The sequence below is a fragment of the Myripristis murdjan genome, chromosome 14 (assembly GCF_902150065.1).
Source record: "Myripristis murdjan chromosome 14, fMyrMur1.1, whole genome shotgun sequence".
NCBI lineage: Eukaryota > Metazoa > Chordata > Actinopteri > Holocentriformes > Holocentridae > Myripristis > Myripristis murdjan.
The window spans coordinates 11,960,802-11,979,735 of record NC_043993.1 but is presented as its reverse complement, the minus strand read 5'-3'; the positions used below and the strand labels follow the sequence as shown (position 1 = coordinate 11,979,735).

Here is an 18,934-nt window from a genome sequence, read left to right as displayed (position 1 = left end):
AAAAAAAAAAAAAAAAAAAAGCTCTTTTTTTGTCTAAAAGAAAACACAGAACTCATGAAAATGGTTCCCCAGTATTTCCCAATACCAAATTTAAATAATTTTGCGAATTGTGTCTTATTTTGTTTAAACATTTCAGTGTTTTAGTTTATCATGGTATTGAAATTTAAATGAACTTGTAATGATTCAGTAAATATATTTCTATATCAAAATAATATTTCAATAAACACATTTCTTTATATATTAGTCATATCTGAAGTGACTGTTTGGAGATTTTTATTATACTGGAACTGGTTTCCTATTTTCTTGTCAAGATCATCATGGTCTTGCAAATCATAATCTAGTTAAGAAGTAAACATATATTGTCTGAGGTGTAAGTGGAGCCTCCTGAGCTATGCATACACAACAGAACATCCATCTTATCAAGTCAAGACGTGCCATATTCACTGTAAAAATCTTTGCAGAAATTTCACTTTCTTGACACCAGTGGACTGATCGGCGTCATTCTGCCTTGTTTACACATTTATACTTGTTCACAGAAAGATTCCTGAAATAAGTGGAACTATGTTGGAAACTAAACGCTTTATTTCATTTTACTGGCAGATTTTTACACTAAATGACTCTCTGATATGGAGGGGAGGCTGAGCTTTAAGTAACGCCACAGTATCTGGTTTTGCCACCAGGTGTCTGTCTTCTTCCAACACACACCCAACAAGTGGAGGTGTTCACACTACACCCCTTTCTCTCTATCTCACGTGCTCACCCACCCACCCACACACACACACACACATACATACACACACACACACACGCACACACACTTTGTGTTACTCTCATTACTGTCTCCCTCCTCACTCTAAGCTCAGAGTCAGTATGTGAGGGTGGCTGCAGGTGGTCAGGATCCTCTCTGGTGTGTGTGAGCTGATCATGGACTTCTCTCTTTACCTCTTCACTGTACTCTCCCTCCTCTCTCAGTGCTCAGGTAAGACAGACACAGATTTATTTGGACAATTACACTTACAGGAAGGAACCTCGGCTTGGGTTCAGCTCTCTGTGCTCAGTATAAGACAGTCTGTTAAATAAGAAGACCAGAAAAAAGGGTTAAAAGTTTGTTGTGTTTTCTGACTGACAGTCCCAAAAGTTTCCACAGCAAGAGATCTGAATCAAAGAGACACAGTCTCATTAACCAGTACATGACTTTTCTATGTGGGCCTCTGATAAAGTCACATCATTTTTTGAAATTTTGTCAGAATCTTTAAAAACAATTGGAATAAGAGTGGGAGGCTGGTACGTTACGAATAGAATAAGACTTGACTTTTTTGTCATGGTTGAGGTTATTTCCTAATTTGGGTCAGGTGCATGAGCCAGGTGGAGCAAAGCCAGCCTCCACCTGTGTATTGTTCTCAGTTGGTGAGAACAGTTTTGCTCTCTCAAAGAATGGCATTGTGAGAGGCAGCAGGGTTAATCTGTGCTCCTATATTGGCTAAATCGTTCTCTATAGTGCCTTTCATTCCCAGCGCAGAGTCACACACTGGAGTGTCATTCACATCAGCAATACAATACAGGACAACAGCATAAAAACAAGTGACTTCATCAGCACCTGTTGCTTTGACATGTCAGTGGTGAAGTAGCTGTTAAGGAGGAGGATGTGCTGTGAGCTGATCATCCACCATACACACTGAATAGACCAAATATGTATGATTTTATTATGATAAATTTAGAATTTAAAAAAAAAAAAAAACTTAGCCTCTGATACTACTCTCTTTGCACAATCCAAACCTCAAATCTCTCAGATCTTAGAAATGTTTCTCTAACTCATCTTAATCTTTATCACTTGCTTTGTGATTAGTATGATTTAATAAAGGAAATCAATAGGGGATAATAGTTTTCACCCAGATTCAATTTCCCTAACATTTTGCACATTTAGTGTAAATCAATGGTAATGTAGTTGATTGGTGTGAGTATAATGCCCAGTAGTAGATTCTCAACTCTCTATACTCATCACTGTAATAAATAAAGTCATTAACATTAGTCTTCCTAAAAGCAGCAGCACTGTTGTGTTTTGATGACTTGAAATTGGGCAGAGCGAAACAGTCTCTCAACCAGAAAATAGTCCCCACCCGTGGACACATTTGTTTAATTATCAGTTCTGTGGCTGATGAATGACAATGACTTTGTTAGCTACAGAGGCAGAAAATTACAAGGTGGGTGCTTCAACCAAAAATTGAAATTTGAAAATTGATTGATTTTGATTATACCGTGTGTTGGGAAATCATTAGTGGACCCACATGATTTACAAAATAGGTTGTTGCAGTGTAAAATGTGGCTAAATTGCAGTAAAGGGTCAAACATTCAAAATCACTGCTATGGTCCTTTAACAGAACAGCTGCAGGACTTGCTGTCTTTACCACAGACCTGTAGCATGCTGCTCTTATAACACAGTTAAAAGTTAGCCCAAGTTCTACACATTAAACCTGGAGGTCACCTTATTTTTGTCATAATTACTTAAGTGTCCAGCAATTATTTTCAGTGTTTGTGTAACTTCAAGCTTGAATGTGACCAGCTCAGCACTCTGCTTGCATCTAACATAAGACTAGTAGACTGGTTTAATCACATGTATGTATTATAAATGTGATTAAACCAGATGAAAGTTATTGTTAGTCCTTAATTTGACACTGGTTAAGCTGATATATGAGGTTTTCATCCTGAGTATTTAGACTTAATTGATCAAAATATAGAGGCAGAAAGCAGGGCTACTGATGTGACAATTAATAAATGTCTTGGCCAGCCCGGTATCAAATGGCGTATGAATAACATGGCAAGTCATTTCACGGGTTATCACTATGCATTTTTTGTATTTTGCATGTTATTCAAACACCCTTATTTGGGACATCAAAGAAGAAGTCAGGTAACCTTGTGTAAAAACTGACCACAGAAGGAGGTGGTTTGGGTGGTGGAAGACTGCTGTTTGTTTCCCGTGATGGCAAAGTATTTTAACCCAAACCATGACCTTTTCCTAACCTTAACCGATCATTAAATCTGTCAAGTGATGCGTGAAAAGCAAGAGTCTACCTTTGGATGTGTCCTCCTCTGGAGTGCAAAGGTCACGCACACAGCACAGGTTAGCAGGTCAGGTGATTAGTTTGCTGAGTGAACAAAAAACACTGGGGGTATTAGAGCGTGAATGTGAGATCATCAACACTCAGTTAATAACAACAGAAAAACAGATTTGCTCAAAGGGGAGCTGCACTGAACTTACAGTGTGTGTGTGTGTGTGTGTGTGTGTGTGTTATAATTCTTTCACCCTTTGGAACTGAGTGCTGTATGTCTCTTGCAGCCCAGTGGTGTTACCAGAGCCAGTACTCCTGTGACGACACATGCAGAGGTAAGCCGAGGAGGAAAGTGGCTGAGTGTTTACAGAGACTAACCCAGAATTCAGAGATTACAGCCAATGTGTCCATCACTTTCATTTGAGCAAGACACTGATCCATATTCACTTTAAAGGTGTCATGTGTAGCAACATCATTCCATCATTGTCAAATTACTTGTAATCAGTACTCGAGTTGAGGGGGCATGTGGGTGGATGGCATCCCCCCTGAAATGAAAACAGTCAAAAAATATCCCCCCTGTAAAACTGCCATCCTCACTTTTCATCAAGTGAAAAAAATTGACCATCCCCCCCTGAATTTTTTTTTTTTTTACAACTATACTACTGCTTGTAATACATTTGTACAACTAACACAAACAGATGAGACCCTGGTGAAGATTGCTACAGAGATGAAGGGAAGCAAGACAGTGTCCTCGCTAACTACTTTGTCATCAACTCTGGATGAATAAACGCACTTTGATGCACAAAATGAATTTATTTTGATTTTATCCTACCAATATAATTCAAAAGGCTAATTTATTTGAGCAACATATATGAAATGTATGTGATCTTAGTAACATTTAACTCAGAAAGGTTAGGGTTAGGGTATTTTATCGTCATCTAGCTGCAATCTGGAGACATATGATATTTAAAATGCTGCTAAAATTATATAAGATACTAGAAAAAAGTTTTGCAACAAAATTGTTTTCTGGGTTATGTTTGAAAGGACCACAAAATGAAGTTGTATGCTGCATATGGTTGCAGTCACCTTCAGTCTTCAAACCTTTTTTCCTATTAAGAATGTATGCATATAATAATGAATGTTACTCAATGAATTAAAAATACCAGAATTATGTTCATAGTATGAATAACTTAGATTAGCCTCATGCTTAAGGTCTGGTATGGGCACAAACTAGCACTCATACAACTTTGTCCAAATCACCTTTCATTCATTTTGGAGTTCCTATACTTCCCTCTCCCTTAAGCCTCTTTTGTGCCATGATTTATGTCACAATTTATCATATTAAGGAGCACATTTCCTGTAAATCCAGTTGTTTTCTGTCACTAAAGAGGATCTCGCCACTTGTGATTCACAGTACTTCTTTTCTCTCTTCTCTTCACTCTGCCTCTGATTGGCTAGCTGTCACCATAACCCTAACCAACGAAGGCAACAATCACTAGCCGAGGCAGCGTATGGCGGGTATGCAGGCCCAGCAAGTCAATTTAGTCTCCCCCCTGAGAGACTGAGCAATTCCTGCCTTTTATATGAGTACTATGCAAAATGCCATCTTTTATTGATCTACATCTGTTTGAGAGGAAACACTTGGATATCCTGTTGTCTTTTCAGACCCGGGTCACTGGGCAGCTCAGTTTCCAAGCTGTGGAGGATTACGTCAGTCACCTATCAACATTGTCACCAGCAAAGTGCATGTCAACACCGCCCTGCCACCCCTCAACTTTATAGGTCACACAAACAGGATCAACATCACAGTGGAGAACCTGGGACACTCTGGTAACAAAGACCATGTTTTGTTATGTTTCACAGAAGAACCTGATTGTTATATGTAAACCATGAACACATCTCCTCTCCCTCCAAAACATCTTGCTTTATCTTATGAACTTATTCTTATTCCCCAAGCCCACTTTCCTGCTGAAGGTTGAACTCTTGTCTAACAAAATCAGATTTGTCATCTGTGCTGAGACAGTCTGTCCTCCCTCCAGCCCACTTTGCCCTGCCTCATTCTGTCCGTCTGAGTGGAGGGGCTCTGCCAGGTCACTACAGGGCCTTCCAGTTTCATTTCCACTGGGGTGTAAATGGAGGACCGGGATCAGAACACACGATAGATGGAGAGAGATTCCCCATGGAGGTAACTCACAGAGGCAAAAACACACAATATCTTGGTATGGAAATAATAGGATTCTATACAGTCTAGTGCCTAGTAATGTCTCTTAGCTGGACTAAAACCACTGCACCGCACAGCATCTTATGGCGCAGTGCCTTTACAGCAGAAAAACACCATTATATTACAAGTGCATTATGTAACCACTCAGGACCTACACTCCTGAACGAGTGATAGACATGCAGATAGACACACACAGAGATTCATACAATGCACTGCACTATAAAATATTCTTCAGTTTTCAGTTCAGTTTTTTCTCTTTCCGGCTGTTCTCTCTCTCTCTACCCAGCTTCATATAGTCCATGTCAAGGAGCCATATGGTTCTCTGACAGAAGCAGAGCACGATATGGCTGGTATAGCTCTGCTCGCCTTCCTGTTTGAGGTGAGATGCTCTGATATATTTATCTTTACAAGTCTGTGTATCAGTATATTACCATTTACACTTTATTATGCAGTTGCAACACCCTTTCAATCCACCCAATCAGGCAAGTGCTGTATCTCTCTAATATCTGATAATATCTGACCTGTCTATCTCACAGGAAACTACAGACGATCACCCTCATATCGACACAGTGATAGATGCTTTAGGCCGAGTACAAAACAACGGTATGAGCATGGTTACATAACTGTAAAGAACATACCAATACATAAAGGACTTTAAGCCCCAAGTCCAAGATTTTCAATTAAGCTCTTTGTTTTATAATCTAATATGTAATATTCTTTTTGCAAATCTCCAAACTATGCTTCCTCACCCCTCTCCGTCCTTTTAGGCAGCAGAACAGTGATCACAGACTTCCGGCTCAGTGACATCATTCCATCTGCAAAGGAGCTCCACAGCTACTATCGCTATGTGGGCTCCATGACAACACCAGGCTGTGAGCAGGCGGTTGCCTGGACGCTGTTCCACAAGACCCTGCCCATCAGTAACAGACAGGTATGCAAGCACAAGTCACTGGCGTGTAAAGGTTCACTGAGGTGTGAAGGACGTCAATAGATTTATCAATTTACTAAGATAAAAGCATTTACAGAGCAATTCTGTGCACATTTATGTTGACCTTTGACCCAAGTCACACACAAGTTCCACCAGTCAGTGATGTTTAGACCAAAACAAGAGTATGTATTCACACAGGTATGTTTTAAATAATGTACAGTCATGTGAGATGATGATTCAAATTGTTTTGCATGTTTAGAAAAGATGTTTTAGTATACATTAGTGCGGGTCACCATCTTGGAGGGACATCATGTGACTCAGCACAACACTAGTAAGAATATAGAGGCTCCATGGCCTGTACTGACAAAAAGTAATACATCCATACACACACACTTCCATAGTATTGCTTGATCACTTGCTTTTTTTGGAGAGTACATGTGTTGCAGTGCAGGCTGGATGGCGATAGCAAAGAGGATTCAGAGGAAGGAAAGAGGTGTAGCTCAGGTCAGATGTTACCTGCTGCCTGTAGTGGACCTCATGTGTGAAGCTCCTGTTAGCTACTCACATTGTGGGTGTAATTCATGACTTTCTATGAAGTAATGTAATTCAGACAAGAAAATACATACCCTTTATAAAACACATAGCCATGCGATTCACGGGTCTGAAGCCAGGCTAATTCCAATTCCCTCCCTTGTACTTTTTATTCCTCTCCTCCACAGCTGGTGGCGATAGCTCAAAAGTGTCGATTTTGGACCGGCCAGCCCATGACCGACATCTTCCGGCCAACGCAGCCTCTAGATGGCCGAGTTGTTTATCAGTCCATGGCAAGTTCACTTCTGCCTGATGTGATCCTGCTGTGGCTGGGAGTTTTCTGTGGGCGGTGGATTACCTGTCTGATACACTGACTGTGATACACTGTGATACACTGATACACAGACTGCGTTTAAAGGCAGTCACTTCCTGCACTGCACTCAGCATTCTGTGTTGTTATTTATGAAAAGGCAACTGTGTTCTACTGATATCATTAAATAGCCATAGAGATACATGACAAAAAATATAATACTGATCTCATAACCCACATTTAGGAATGCGTAAATAACCTACTGCTTCTAAATTCTAAGTCCTCTATCTTAATATCCTCATCTTTGCTATTACAAGACCATTTTTTCAATAAATTATATGCCTGCTGAAGGATAAAAGTAGAACTCAGAGATTATGTGAGGTACTTTCTAATTGTACCAAACATTTAAGAACTGAGGGAAAACTAAGAATATCTTTGCACATGACCTGTGCCATTTCTCATTTACCCACTGCATATTATTCATGATACTGTAGATTAGATGGTGGAAAGTACCATGATTATACTATTGAAGCATTTCCTAAACATAGTATACACAGCCTTGATTATTAGTTAAGAAACTCCAAACCAATCAACAAATTCTGCCTGTACAGTGACAGATGTGATTCTCTGTTAATTTCTATTCCAGATTAATGTATTACTTTCATCCCATGTATAATGGATTCTTTTGTAAATAATCAAGACATCTATGGACATCAAGGCAGAATGAGTTAGTCAATTTTAATATAATACACAATAAATGGACAGTGGAAACCAGCGAATCTATTTTGCCCTTGTAAATATCATCAATAACATTTCTTGAAGTGTAGCCAACAACTTGTGTAAGACATGTATTTATAAATGTGGGCTAATGTTCTTGCTGCTGTCTTTGATCGAGGCACCTGCTGTAGAACTGGAGTTGGTCCCCTGTAGTTAAGGCGGGTCACATGCAGAGTATAAATGTCCCCATAGGGATTGATAAAGTTTAACTTTAACTTGCGTAACAGAAATCGACATACTGTATATACCTAAAGAGAACATTGGAGAAAGTCTGAAAAAGGCAACATGGTTTTCAGCATGTTTGAGCTGACCTCTAGACAGCTGACCTTGACAGTGTAACGTTTTATATTTCTTGTCAGTCGTTTCAGGCAGCCTGTTTGAAGTTGAAAAGGTGAGACGGGACCGAGGTCAGGGTGCTCGTTTTTTTCGCAAGCCAGTTCCTCAGTTGCTCCACCTGTGCAGTGACGCTACTCTTGGCTGTGCCACCGGGGGCGCTGTACTGCTCCACACTGCTCCTGTAGTCCCACACTGAAGATACATCACTTTCAAACAGAGGGCTGGATGGAAAGAGTAGAGAGAGGGAAGAAGAGAAGATGAGGTGAGACTCTAAAGATAAATGGGACTAACTGAGAAAATACAAAGGGGAAGTGAGAGAGAGAAACTACAGTGAGTGTGGTGAGGCAGCTGAACCAATATGCTTCAGGGATTTTAAGTCTGAATCATCTGTTTGTATCTGTGTGTGTGTGTGTGTGTGTGTGTGTGTGTGACAGTCACCTAATAGTGCTCAGGTCTTCCACAGTGAGTTGATTTAGGGGGATCTGCTTGGATTCAGCCATGACCACAACTTTACCAGACATGCCATGGGCCTCTCTGAATGGCACCTGGAACACAAGATATACACTATAAGACATACACAGATAAAACCACAAAAATGTTTACTTGTTCATTTTTTTTTTTTTTTTGGCCCAGTTGCCTTGCAAGTCAAATTCATTACATCCATAACCATGCACACAGAGATACCCCAAAACAACTCACCCCCTTTCTCACAAGGTAGTAGGCCACGTCGGTAGCCAACATGTCAGGACTGAGGGCCGCCTCCATCACACTCTGGTTGATCTGAGACACAGAAAAAGAGAAGTGGTCAGAACAGGCAGAGCTGTTCCACTCACATTTTGTTTCCTGAGAAACTGTCCGGTCTAGAACTTTTTAGTATTTTATAATCTTTTGCAACTGTGCAGTGAAAAAAGCCCAGCATGATCTGTGGCTCAAGCCCATGCATTTACAAGCATGAACTTAACCCCAGAATAGAAGTTAGACAACTAAAATACCACACTGCCCCCTACAAACCAAAAGCATTAATGCACTTCAATTTTACAGCTGTCCACATCTGCGGATTGAGAGTGCTTGTGCGCCCAATATACTCTGCATAACAGCAGAAGCTGTGATCTCTGCCAAATATGATATTAGTGATGCAGTTTTTGTAGGAAGCAAGCAGGTACACAATTTATCATCATCCACCGGACACCCTGCTCTCTCAATATCAGCATCAGCCATTGAAAAACCCACATCGGCTGACCACTAACTGATCTGACATCAGATGATCACTTGTGGGTTCACTTGGGTGTCAGTCATAGTGAGGAATGTTGGCAAATAAAAGGTTTCAAAAATATCTGGTTGAAGTGGCACAGACTGTGTTTAAAGGCAGTCACTTCCTGCACTGCATTCAGCATTCTGTTATTGTCGTTGTTTATGAAAAGGCAACTGCTTTCTACTGATATGAACACATTGTAATATAATGCGTTATTTCAAAGTTCATGAGATGTTTATGACTGCTGTAATGGTGTCAAGAATACTGTGCAAAAGAAGGAGCAAAAGAAGTTACTGTGTTGTGGTACATTTTTAAATACCCATAGAGATAATTGAAAAAAAAAAAAATAATGCTGATCCTGTAACCCACATTTAGGAATAAGTAAATTGATTCTACTGAGGACTGATTCTAAGTAAGTCCTCTATCTTAATATCCTCATCCTAACTATTACAAGACAACCCTTTTTACATTTTCACAGCTCGATTATACCTAAACTCCATTAGAATTTCACTTTATTTTCAATAAATTATATGCCTGATGAGGGAAGACAGTAGAATTAGGAGATTATTATGTGAGGTACTTTCTAATTGTACCACACATTTAAGAACTGAGGGAAAACTAAGAATATCTTTGCACATGACCTGTGCCATTTCTCATTTACCCACTGCATATTATTCATGATACTGTAGATTAGATGATGGAAAGTACCGTGATTATACTACTGAAGCATTTCTCAAACATAGTATACACAGCCTTGATTATTTGTTAAGAAACTCCAAACCAATCAACAAGTTCTGCCTGTACAGTGACAGATGTGATTCTCTGTCAGAAAGCCAAGATAATTTCTGTTCCAGGTTAATGTATTACTTTCTTCCCATGTGTAAGGGATTCTTTTGTAAATAATCAACATTTATGGACATCAAGGCAGAATGAGTTAGTCAGTTTTAACGTAATACACAATAAATGGACAGTGGAAACCAGCAAATCTATTCTGCCCTCCTGAAGTTTGGCCAACGTCTTGTGTAAGACGTGTATTTATAAATGTAGGCTAATGTTCTTGCTGCTGTCCTTGCTGTTGCCCTTCTTCTTACTGCTGTTCTTGCTGTAGAACTGGCCCAAACCAGTCAACATGTTCTGACTGTACAGTGAGAGCCGCAGGTGCAGTTGGGTGTGGCAGTCATAATGTGGCATGTTGGCACACACTGAAGAAATACAGGTTGGAGAGGTGTGGCAGAACTGTTAAGGTTAAACATGTTTACTTTTGATGAAGTCTTTTTTTTTTTTTTTTAAATCATGAGGTTGGAAAATGTTGAGTGTGATGTTGGATATGCACATGCCAGACATAGGCCGGTTAAGTGCTGAAAGCAGGTGGGGAAGGACTAGTCTACTGGAGGAGTCACACACCTAATTCTTGGCTTTCTGGATGATTTTTTTTTTTTTTTTTTTTTTTTTAAATTGAGGGGAATAACTGAATGGATCCTCTAACCTTGAGTGTGGACATGACTCCTGCCATAACCTGCAGCACAGCATGAACCGTATCATAGCAGTCAAACATGGCCTCCTTGTCCTCCTGAAAAGGAAGACAATGACAAAAACAATATGAAAAAAAAAACAGGTTTTACAAAAGGGAATAACAAAAAATGAGACCTACATTTCGGCGTTGGTTTGGTGTTTCTATCACATTCCTGTGGGCCGCAGCGGCTGCCTTTCTGTGCCTAGGTGGCGCTACCGAGCCCATTTTTGCACTTAGGGGGTCCGTTTGTCCATTTTATCAAATTTTTCGCCAGACCTGGTCTGCGTGCCGAATTTGGTGAGTTTTTGAGCATGTTTAGGGGGTCAAATTAAAGGTTATTTGGGCGTAATAATAATAAGAAGAAGGAAAAAACGAAGCAAAAACAATAGGGCTTCGCACTGTTCCAGTGCTCGGGCCCTAATAAAAACCTGCATATGAGAGTTGCACTGCTGTACCTGCAAGTCTTTGTTGTAGGTGCTGGGCAGGCCCTTCAGTGTCATCATAAACCCTGCACACTGGCACAAGACACAACTGTCAAAGAGAGTTGGACAGGCAAAAGTACAGGGAGTCATGACAACAAGAGGCACTCACTAAGCAGCTGCTGTTTTTTATATTTGCATAATCTGCTTTGTTTGTCATCAATATATTAAAAATGTTATTTTAGGAGATGTTTCGCCAGGCTTTTGAAGCAAACAGTGTGATAGAAATACAGTATTGTAGATTAGCAACCGAGGGAAGCACCACCATGTGGATGCAGAGATTTAGGTGGAGGTCTTACTCTGCCAAAAACACGACCTGCTTTACTCCTGATCAGCTCCAGACTGTCAGCATTCTTCTTCTGGGGCATCAGACTGCTGCCTGTGCTGAATGCATGAACACACACACACACACATACGCAGTGCAGGGCAGTATTTGGAAGTAGAAAGACACAGGGAAAAGAATAATTATAGTGAACACTGAAGGTAAAAGAATGCTTCAACAGAAAAACAAATAAAGCAAGTCTATCAGTACATTAAACCCACACATGCTCACAAGTACATGTACCTGTAGGCATCAGAGAGCATGAGGAAGGAGAACTCTTTGGTGCTGTAGAGCATCAGGTCCTCAGCCATCTTACTCAGATGTGTCAAACATAACGAAGCCCAGAACAAAAACTCAGCTAAGGGAACACAGACACACACAAACAATAAGAAATCAAAGACCACAGAAGAGGCAACAGAGTATTTCACCTATACATTATATATTTATGTCACATTGATTACTAGGAATGGCTACCATACCAACAAAATCCCTCTGGCCTGTGGCATCCATGCTGTTCAGACTGATGTCATCAAAAGCCAGCTCTGCAGATTAGGGTGAGAAGGGGTACAGTTGCAGTTTTAAAAAAAATTATACACAAACATGAACTGTATGGCATATATTAATGATAAAAATGTAAGGACAGTCACACTTGTGCCAGTCACATAAATATCTTGGCTATTTCTGCAGCAAAGTGGCCTAACCTTTGCGCAGGAGCTCCCGGTCTATGTCAAATGGTGTTCCAGCGATGGCACCGCTGAAAAATCAAAGAGTCATCAACCAATTTGTGAAGTGTGTTGATAGAAACAGTGAAAGGCAGATGGGCTGGGGTATAAGCAAGTGGGCGTGTGTTCACAGCGTACCTGCCAAGAGGTAAAACGTTAACTCGTCTCTTGATCTCCTGAAGCTGGTCCACGTCTCTGCTCAGAGCAACGGCATGACTGCAGGACAGCTCAATCAGCACATGCGGGATAGGAGACCAGCGTGAACCACACATCATCTAGTAGTTAACACCATCAAGTGGAAGACAATGCGCTGCAGGTTGCACTTGAGAATGGTCACCTCAGAATCCAGTGGCTCCATCTGATTGGTTGTGCTCTCTGCATGTGGGTGTAACCAGGGAACAGGACGTCGATTTCTCTAGGGTTCAAAAAAGAGTGACAGAAGACACGATGGTACCTTTAAGATAATGTTGTTAGAGTTAAGCGTGTTTGTATGTCTGTGGCCAAATCCAACACACATTCCCAACAACTTTTTCCCCCATTTGCATTCTGTGAGCTCTGCCTCTCATTGACTCCAGTGGTTTGGGTGGTTAAGGTTAAGGTTAGGGTTAGGGTGGAGTTAGGGCTAGCCAATCAGAAGCAGAATCTTCCAGGGGTTTGGGTGGGGAAAAAAACATGTTTCTGACAAGTCTGCGAGGGTACAGGGCTGTTCCAAGACTGCAATCCTGCAGACGTTGCTTGAAGGAATTTCCCTTAATCCATCATGTTAAACTAGGACAACCAGGGATTGGAAATCTAATGCAAAACAATAGTGGCATACAAAACAAAACATTGTATTTTAATAGTTGTGCATAGAATGGTATCCTGTTGGTAACAGAAACATAAAATTAAAATGACATTTAACCAATTACATACAATATCAAAAACATGACTAGAATTTCTGTACTTCAGCACTTATTAAAAAAAAAAAAAAATCAGCCGGTGTCATCGTCAAGGTAACACAATGTCACAGTGTGACATCCCACTTTCCTCAGATTTACTCCTGCTTAAGCCCTTGAACTCACACACACTCAGGCATTTTCACTGATTACACAGTTGTTGCCACTGAAAGTCTGAGGGTTCGGTGCTCAGTATTTAAGGTGAACACTGCAATTGGACCAGTATATATTCCTTTTCTTACACTGCTGCCCGCTCCACCATCGTAGATACCAGTTGCAAGGTGTTTTCCGTCAGGACTGAGATGGCGTCCCGCAGCCACAACCTCATGTCTGTCACCACCTGGTTAACCCAACAACACATAGTAAAGTCTCCCAATGTGACTGTTCTAGCAAGTGTTCCTTGTCATAAAGCAGCATATACCATCTGCAGCTACAAATAATAAATCGGTCACTAGAATATCTGTAAAATATCTTTGTAAAGACAAACCTGGTCGTTTCTGCTGCGGCCAGTGTGCAGCTTCCCTGCAGGCACACCAATCAGCTCCTGAAAAAGCAAGCAGTCAAAGAATTATATCCACAATAGTTCCCATTGCCAAAAACAGCTGCCCTAGATCTCTAAACGATTACAGGCCAGTGGCCCTGACCTCACTTATAATGAAATCACTTAAAAAAAACTCATAAAAAAAAGGAACTATTGGGCAAAACTGAACATCTCCTGGACCCTCTCCAATTCCACCATTACTCTATTCAACCTCATACACAAGCATTTAGAGGGCAGCAAAAACCGTGTCATACTGTTATTTGTGGACTTCTTTGGTGTTAAACACCATTCAGATTCACTTGCTGGTGGAAAAGCTCACAGAACATTTCAAACTGGACTGTAACATTTTGGGTTGGATTTTGGACTTTCTCACTGACAGGTCTCAGAGAGTTAAGAGTGCATGAGCACATATCCACACTATCAAGAACATCAACTGGATCTCCACAAGACTGTGTTCTCACTCCTCTCCTGTACATCATGTACACAAATGACTGCCACAGTAAATTTGACAACCATCACATTGTTAAATTTGCAGATGATGCAATAACTGTGAGCCTGTTAAATGACACTGAAATGTCCCATGGCCCTGTTTTAAATGATTTTTTAGACTGGTGCAATGTAGCCTTTTTAGAGCTAAATGTCACAAAAACCAAGGACATGTGTATTGATTTTAGACACAACCACCCTGCCCCTGTAAACACAACAGTCAATGGAGAAATTGTTGAAACCGTGGACTCCTACAAGTACCTTGGCATCATTATGGATGACAAACTGACATTTGAAAAGAACACTAACATGCTGATTGAGAAAAGCCAGCAGCGTCTGTTCTGTCTGAGGAAGTTAGCCAAGTTCCAGGTTGACAGATCTCTAATGACAATGTTTTATCAATCTTTTATTGAGTCTGTTTTCACCTTTTCATTTATTTGTTGGTTTGCACCCCTCAATCTGAAACAGAAAAACTCATTAACCAGGATAACAAACGTCAGCAGCAAAATCATCGGTACCCAGCAAAAAACCCTCTCAGAACTGTACAATAACCAAAACTAACCGATACAAATTCTCCTTCAGACCCTCTGCCATCTCACTGCTCAACTCTGTACAGTACAGGTAGCATCATCTTTAGTTCCCATTTTATTCAAGCATGCACTTTTTTAATTTATTTACTTACTACTGATTTTATGTGACTGTTTGCTTTGTGTGGTTCACTCTGTTGTTGTCATTGTGGTTGTTGTTGTTGTGCTGTTTTTTGTTTTTTTACTGCTACTGCGGCAGAATCAATTGCCCCTCAGGGACAAATAAAGTTCTTGAACTTGAACTTGAATTATCCCATACCTCATAGCTCTTAATAACTGAGCCCTTTAAGTTACAAAAAAAACATGAAGGTTTTGAATGATTGGTCCACAGATCAACATACCAATTTAGTGGCCAAAGATTCCAAATCATTCAGTTTTCAAATTTATAATTGCACAGGTCATACAATAAAACCCACTAACAACTTTTGACTAAAGTGCATACTGAAAACTAAGCCTGGATCACTGGAGCAATTATTTACTGGGGATGGACTTAAACCTATACCTTAAAGACTAAACTAGTCTTATTTTTTGTATTTATTGCAATGTGCTTGTTTTCAGATAACGCAAATCTTCACTGTATAGTCCACAAGGCACAGTAGGTTTGTTGAAGAGTTAATATAGCAAACTAATTTCTGCACTTCTGCAAAGCTAGAGACAGCCAACCACATCTCACCTTTAGTCGGCGCTCATTGGCTGTGTGGATGTCTTCGTCTCCAGGTTTAATCACAAATGCCCCTTTGGACCATTCCTGAGAGACCTGCAAAGACAGAAAAGAGAATACATGAATAAACTACGACTTCTGAATAGTGCTGTGAATGGAGTTATTATTTTGTTATTCTCTTTCTTTCTCTCTCTCTCTCTCTCTCTATATATATATAGAGAGAGAGAGATAGAGATATATAGATATAGATATGTATATATATATAGATACAGATAGATAGATAGATAGATGTATACACATGATACACCCCAGTTTTCCCCAGTGACATCTGGACCTCCAGGTCGACCGAGAGTTACCTGACCGTAAATGTTCATTATAATTTGAACTGAGAGATGCAAAGTGCAGTGTTACAAAAACATCCTCTGTGTAAGAGCCAAAAAACCACATGCTCAGCTGATGAAGTGTTGACTACACTGGAACTATTTTTATGTTTTATTTCTATGCCTATTACATTACACCCCTAATAAATACTGGGATATAAGCCTAGATATCGTATGATATCCAGTTATGACTCACTTGTTTTCCATGGTCAAGTGTTTAATCCCCCTCCCAACGCCAAAACAGAGATGAAAAAAATAAAATAAAATCACACACTATCATCCATATTGCCCAGCTCTGATTCACTCTATACATCACATTACATTACCAAGACAATAGTCAATTCTTTGCACGGCACAGTTGGCCTGATGCCACACCTCATGAGGTTGGACAAAGCAAAATATTAGGGCAGAATGGTGACCCCGCAGTGTGACCTCAGCATGGCAGAACGGAGTTCAGCTGTTTGGCAGCTTCCATCAGTCACATGGTGATACTATTGTCCAACACACACTCAGCAGAATACACAGGAATTTTGCACAAAGCACATTTGAACGGTCATCTATTAACCATACAGCTGGGGTGAGGACACATTATTCAGACCACATGAGTTTTCCCAACACCCACTGCAGCTCCCATATGTGTGCGTGCGTGTATGTGTGCGTGTGTGTGTGTGTGTGTGTGTGTGTGTGTGTGTGTGTGTGTGTGTGTGTGAGAGAGAGAGAGAGAGACAGAGAGAGAGAGAAAGAAAGAAAGAAAGAAAGAAAGAAAGAAAGAAAGAAAGAAAGAGAGAGAGAGAGATCACCTGATCCATCCCCTGTAAAATACTGTTCATTTCCTCCGTAGTGACCAGCTCGGCCTTCTCCAGCGCTTTCACGTAAGCCTTACTCCCTCGGATGTCAGCATCCCACATCCTCTGGTCGTAGCTGATGGAGGCATTGAACTTCTCCATGACGGGGTCGGTGTCTCCCACGAACCGACCGCCCCACAGTTTGTCTCCCTGCCGGGCGGCGACAGACACATGCAGTGAGGAGCAGGCTACGTGCATTAGCCTGAACATGTTTAGCCAGACAGTGGGAAAACAGCTTATCAGCCTGCTGAGAGCGAGAGAGTCCAGCTGACTGCTAAAACAACAACCCAAGCCACACAAATCCACGTGGACACTGCACTAAAAACAAAGCACTATCGGCGATCACCGCCTTTCCCTGCATCTTTAACCCGTGAATCTTTTACCTCTGAAGCCGCCATTAGTCAGCGATGATGATGATGATGCTAGCTGATGCTCCGCAGCTGAAATGACGCCTGTCTTGCAATCTGGGGTCAGGTTTGGTTGATATGAGCTTCTGAAAGCCTGTTGAAAGTTGGCCAGCCTGTCAGTGGCGACGTGTGCCGGGCCGTCTGGGCATGCGCAGTCCGGCCTGTGGCTGCACCCGCCCCACCTGCCCACTTCCCCGCTGCCTGGTACAGCTTCATACAGCCTCACGAATCACCCTGCTTTAGTATCTTCAGAGATTCTGGTTTTAAAACATATTTTAGCACTACTGAAAATGTAAAACTCAGAGATCAATTTGGAAAAAATCAACAAAACTACAAGATTACTTAGACATTTCAAACTTAGTCCAATTACTAATTAGCACACCCTGCAGATTTTTTTTTCTTTCTTTCTTTTTTCTTTCTTTCTTTCTTTCTTTCTTTCTTTCTTTTCCCTGCATTTAGTTATTTGTTGTGCATTGTAACTCACTGTAATTTATTTTTATATTGTTGTTATACTTAAGTATATTTTTACAGCAACTTTTACAATGAAAAAAAGTAATGTATAAATCATGTGCTGGACTTGAATGTTCTCAAATAAAGAGAAGCAACAACAACAACAAATCATATTATGTGAAAGTACCTTATTGGATTTTGATGATACAGTTTGAGGATACAGTTTCACCAAAATAATGCAGATGTGACCAAACAAGCCTGTCCGGGCCCGGTGGGTCCCCACAGGTCAGGCCACACTCTGCTGCTACACCTACATATCATCAAAACACTCACGTCTTCTGTTGAATCCAGCCATCCTCAGTCTCAAGCAATCTGATGGTACTTTTGACGTGATGGCTGTCGGAGCCAAGGGAGACTACAAAGTTCAAATTCGCTCTGTCTCTGCAGCTCCAGGAGGCCTGCTGTCCTGGCTACATTAACAAAGATATAGGGGGTTGCTGGAGAGTTTAGCTGCAGTTCCCGACCCTCCAAAGTTTAGGCTAAGCAGTAGGCTTTCAAAAGAAAAATCATGAATGTTCTGTCTTTATACAGCTGCTGTTTTACTTATCTTCAGCCTCTTTTCTTTGTTTAATTAATAGTATGGTTTAATATTAATGCTAAATTTGTTAAGTGTTGCATCGCATTTTTTCCTTCTAAATTTCCTGGCTTTCTACATGCTATTGCCCCTTTCATTTTTTGGCCCCTGTCCCTCAGACAGCCTCAGTCTGCCACTACAGCACAGGAGGGTAGCGCACATGGGCGGTGCAGAGGCAGGTTCTACTCGGGTGTGTCCTTTTTACATTATTGTCAATCACTTCCATGACAGAGCCAAAAGCCTGCGGGCAGATATATGGAAAGAGGGCAAAACATTTGAAACGATTGCCAAATCAGTTTGGCAGACCGTTGTCTGTTTTGCATCTGAACCTTACAGTAGGTTATAGCATGGTGATATCTGGGCCTCTGAAATAAACTACACTGTGGACACACTACATGTCAAGTTTACCTCCAGTTTGCTGGAGAGGAGTTGTGAGTTTGAGCACCAACAGATACAATTCACACATTTTATCCTTTATAATTAATTAATTACGTTGATGCAATATCAATTATTTGCTAGTCTACTAAATGAAAACACAGCCCATGTGTAAGTAAGTAAGTAAGTAAGTAA

At 40.7% G+C, this 18,934-nt stretch overlaps 2 protein-coding genes across 2 annotated transcripts; one reads left to right on the top strand and one right to left on the bottom strand.

Annotated features, from left to right (window-relative positions):
- The first annotated feature begins 3,321 nt into the window (after window positions 1–3,321).
- Window positions 3,322–7,101, top strand: ca4c (carbonic anhydrase IV c). Its single transcript, XM_030069084.1, has 7 exons — window positions 3,322–3,382; window positions 4,713–4,877; window positions 5,087–5,232; window positions 5,555–5,647; window positions 5,805–5,871; window positions 6,036–6,199; window positions 6,916–7,101. Exons 1-7 carry the CDS (start codon window positions 3,322–3,324, stop codon window positions 7,099–7,101), a joined length of 882 nt encoding a protein of 293 aa, XP_029924944.1.
- Window positions 7,102–7,756: 655 nt separating this feature from the next.
- asl (argininosuccinate lyase) lies at window positions 7,757–17,464 on the bottom strand. Its single transcript, XM_030069708.1, has 16 exons — window positions 17,257–17,464; window positions 16,829–17,023; window positions 15,661–15,744; window positions 13,861–13,917; window positions 13,616–13,713; window positions 12,776–12,853; window positions 12,577–12,654; window positions 12,418–12,470; window positions 12,196–12,258; window positions 11,960–12,074; window positions 11,694–11,778; window positions 11,371–11,430; window positions 10,889–10,972; window positions 8,850–8,930; window positions 8,589–8,695; window positions 7,757–8,371 (listed from the first exon to the last, which is right to left on the bottom strand). The coding sequence occupies exons 1-16, from the start codon at window positions 17,269–17,271 to the stop codon at window positions 8,179–8,181; spliced, it is 1,446 nt and encodes a 481-aa protein (XP_029925568.1). The 5' UTR covers window positions 17,272–17,464; the 3' UTR covers window positions 7,757–8,178.
- Window positions 17,465–18,934: the final 1,470 nt, after the last annotated feature.

What these genes read in the sequence shown, in the direction of transcription:
- ca4c (XM_030069084.1), top strand. Translation starts at nt 3,322, where the DNA reads ATGTCTCTTGCAGCCCAGTGGTGTTACCAGAGCCAGTACTCCTGTGAC. An exon ending in GGAGAACCTGGGACACTCTG is followed by an intron (nt 4,878 to 5,086) that starts GTAACAAAGACC and finishes TCCTCCCTCCAG; the next exon opens with CCCACTTTGCCCTGCCTCAT. An exon ending in TGCCCATCAGTAACAGACAG is followed by an intron (nt 6,200 to 6,915) that starts GTATGCAAGCAC and finishes TCTCCTCCACAG; the next exon opens with CTGGTGGCGATAGCTCAAAA.
- asl (XM_030069708.1), bottom strand. An exon ending in CCGGGAGCTCCTGCGCAAAG is followed by an intron (nt 12,259 to 12,417) that starts GTTAGGCCACTT and finishes CCTAATCTGCAG; the next exon opens with AGCTGGCTTTTGATGACATC. An exon ending in CCTACAACAAAGACTTGCAG is followed by an intron (nt 10,973 to 11,370) that starts GTACAGCAGTGC and finishes CTTCCTTTTCAG; the next exon opens with GAGGACAAGGAGGCCATGTT.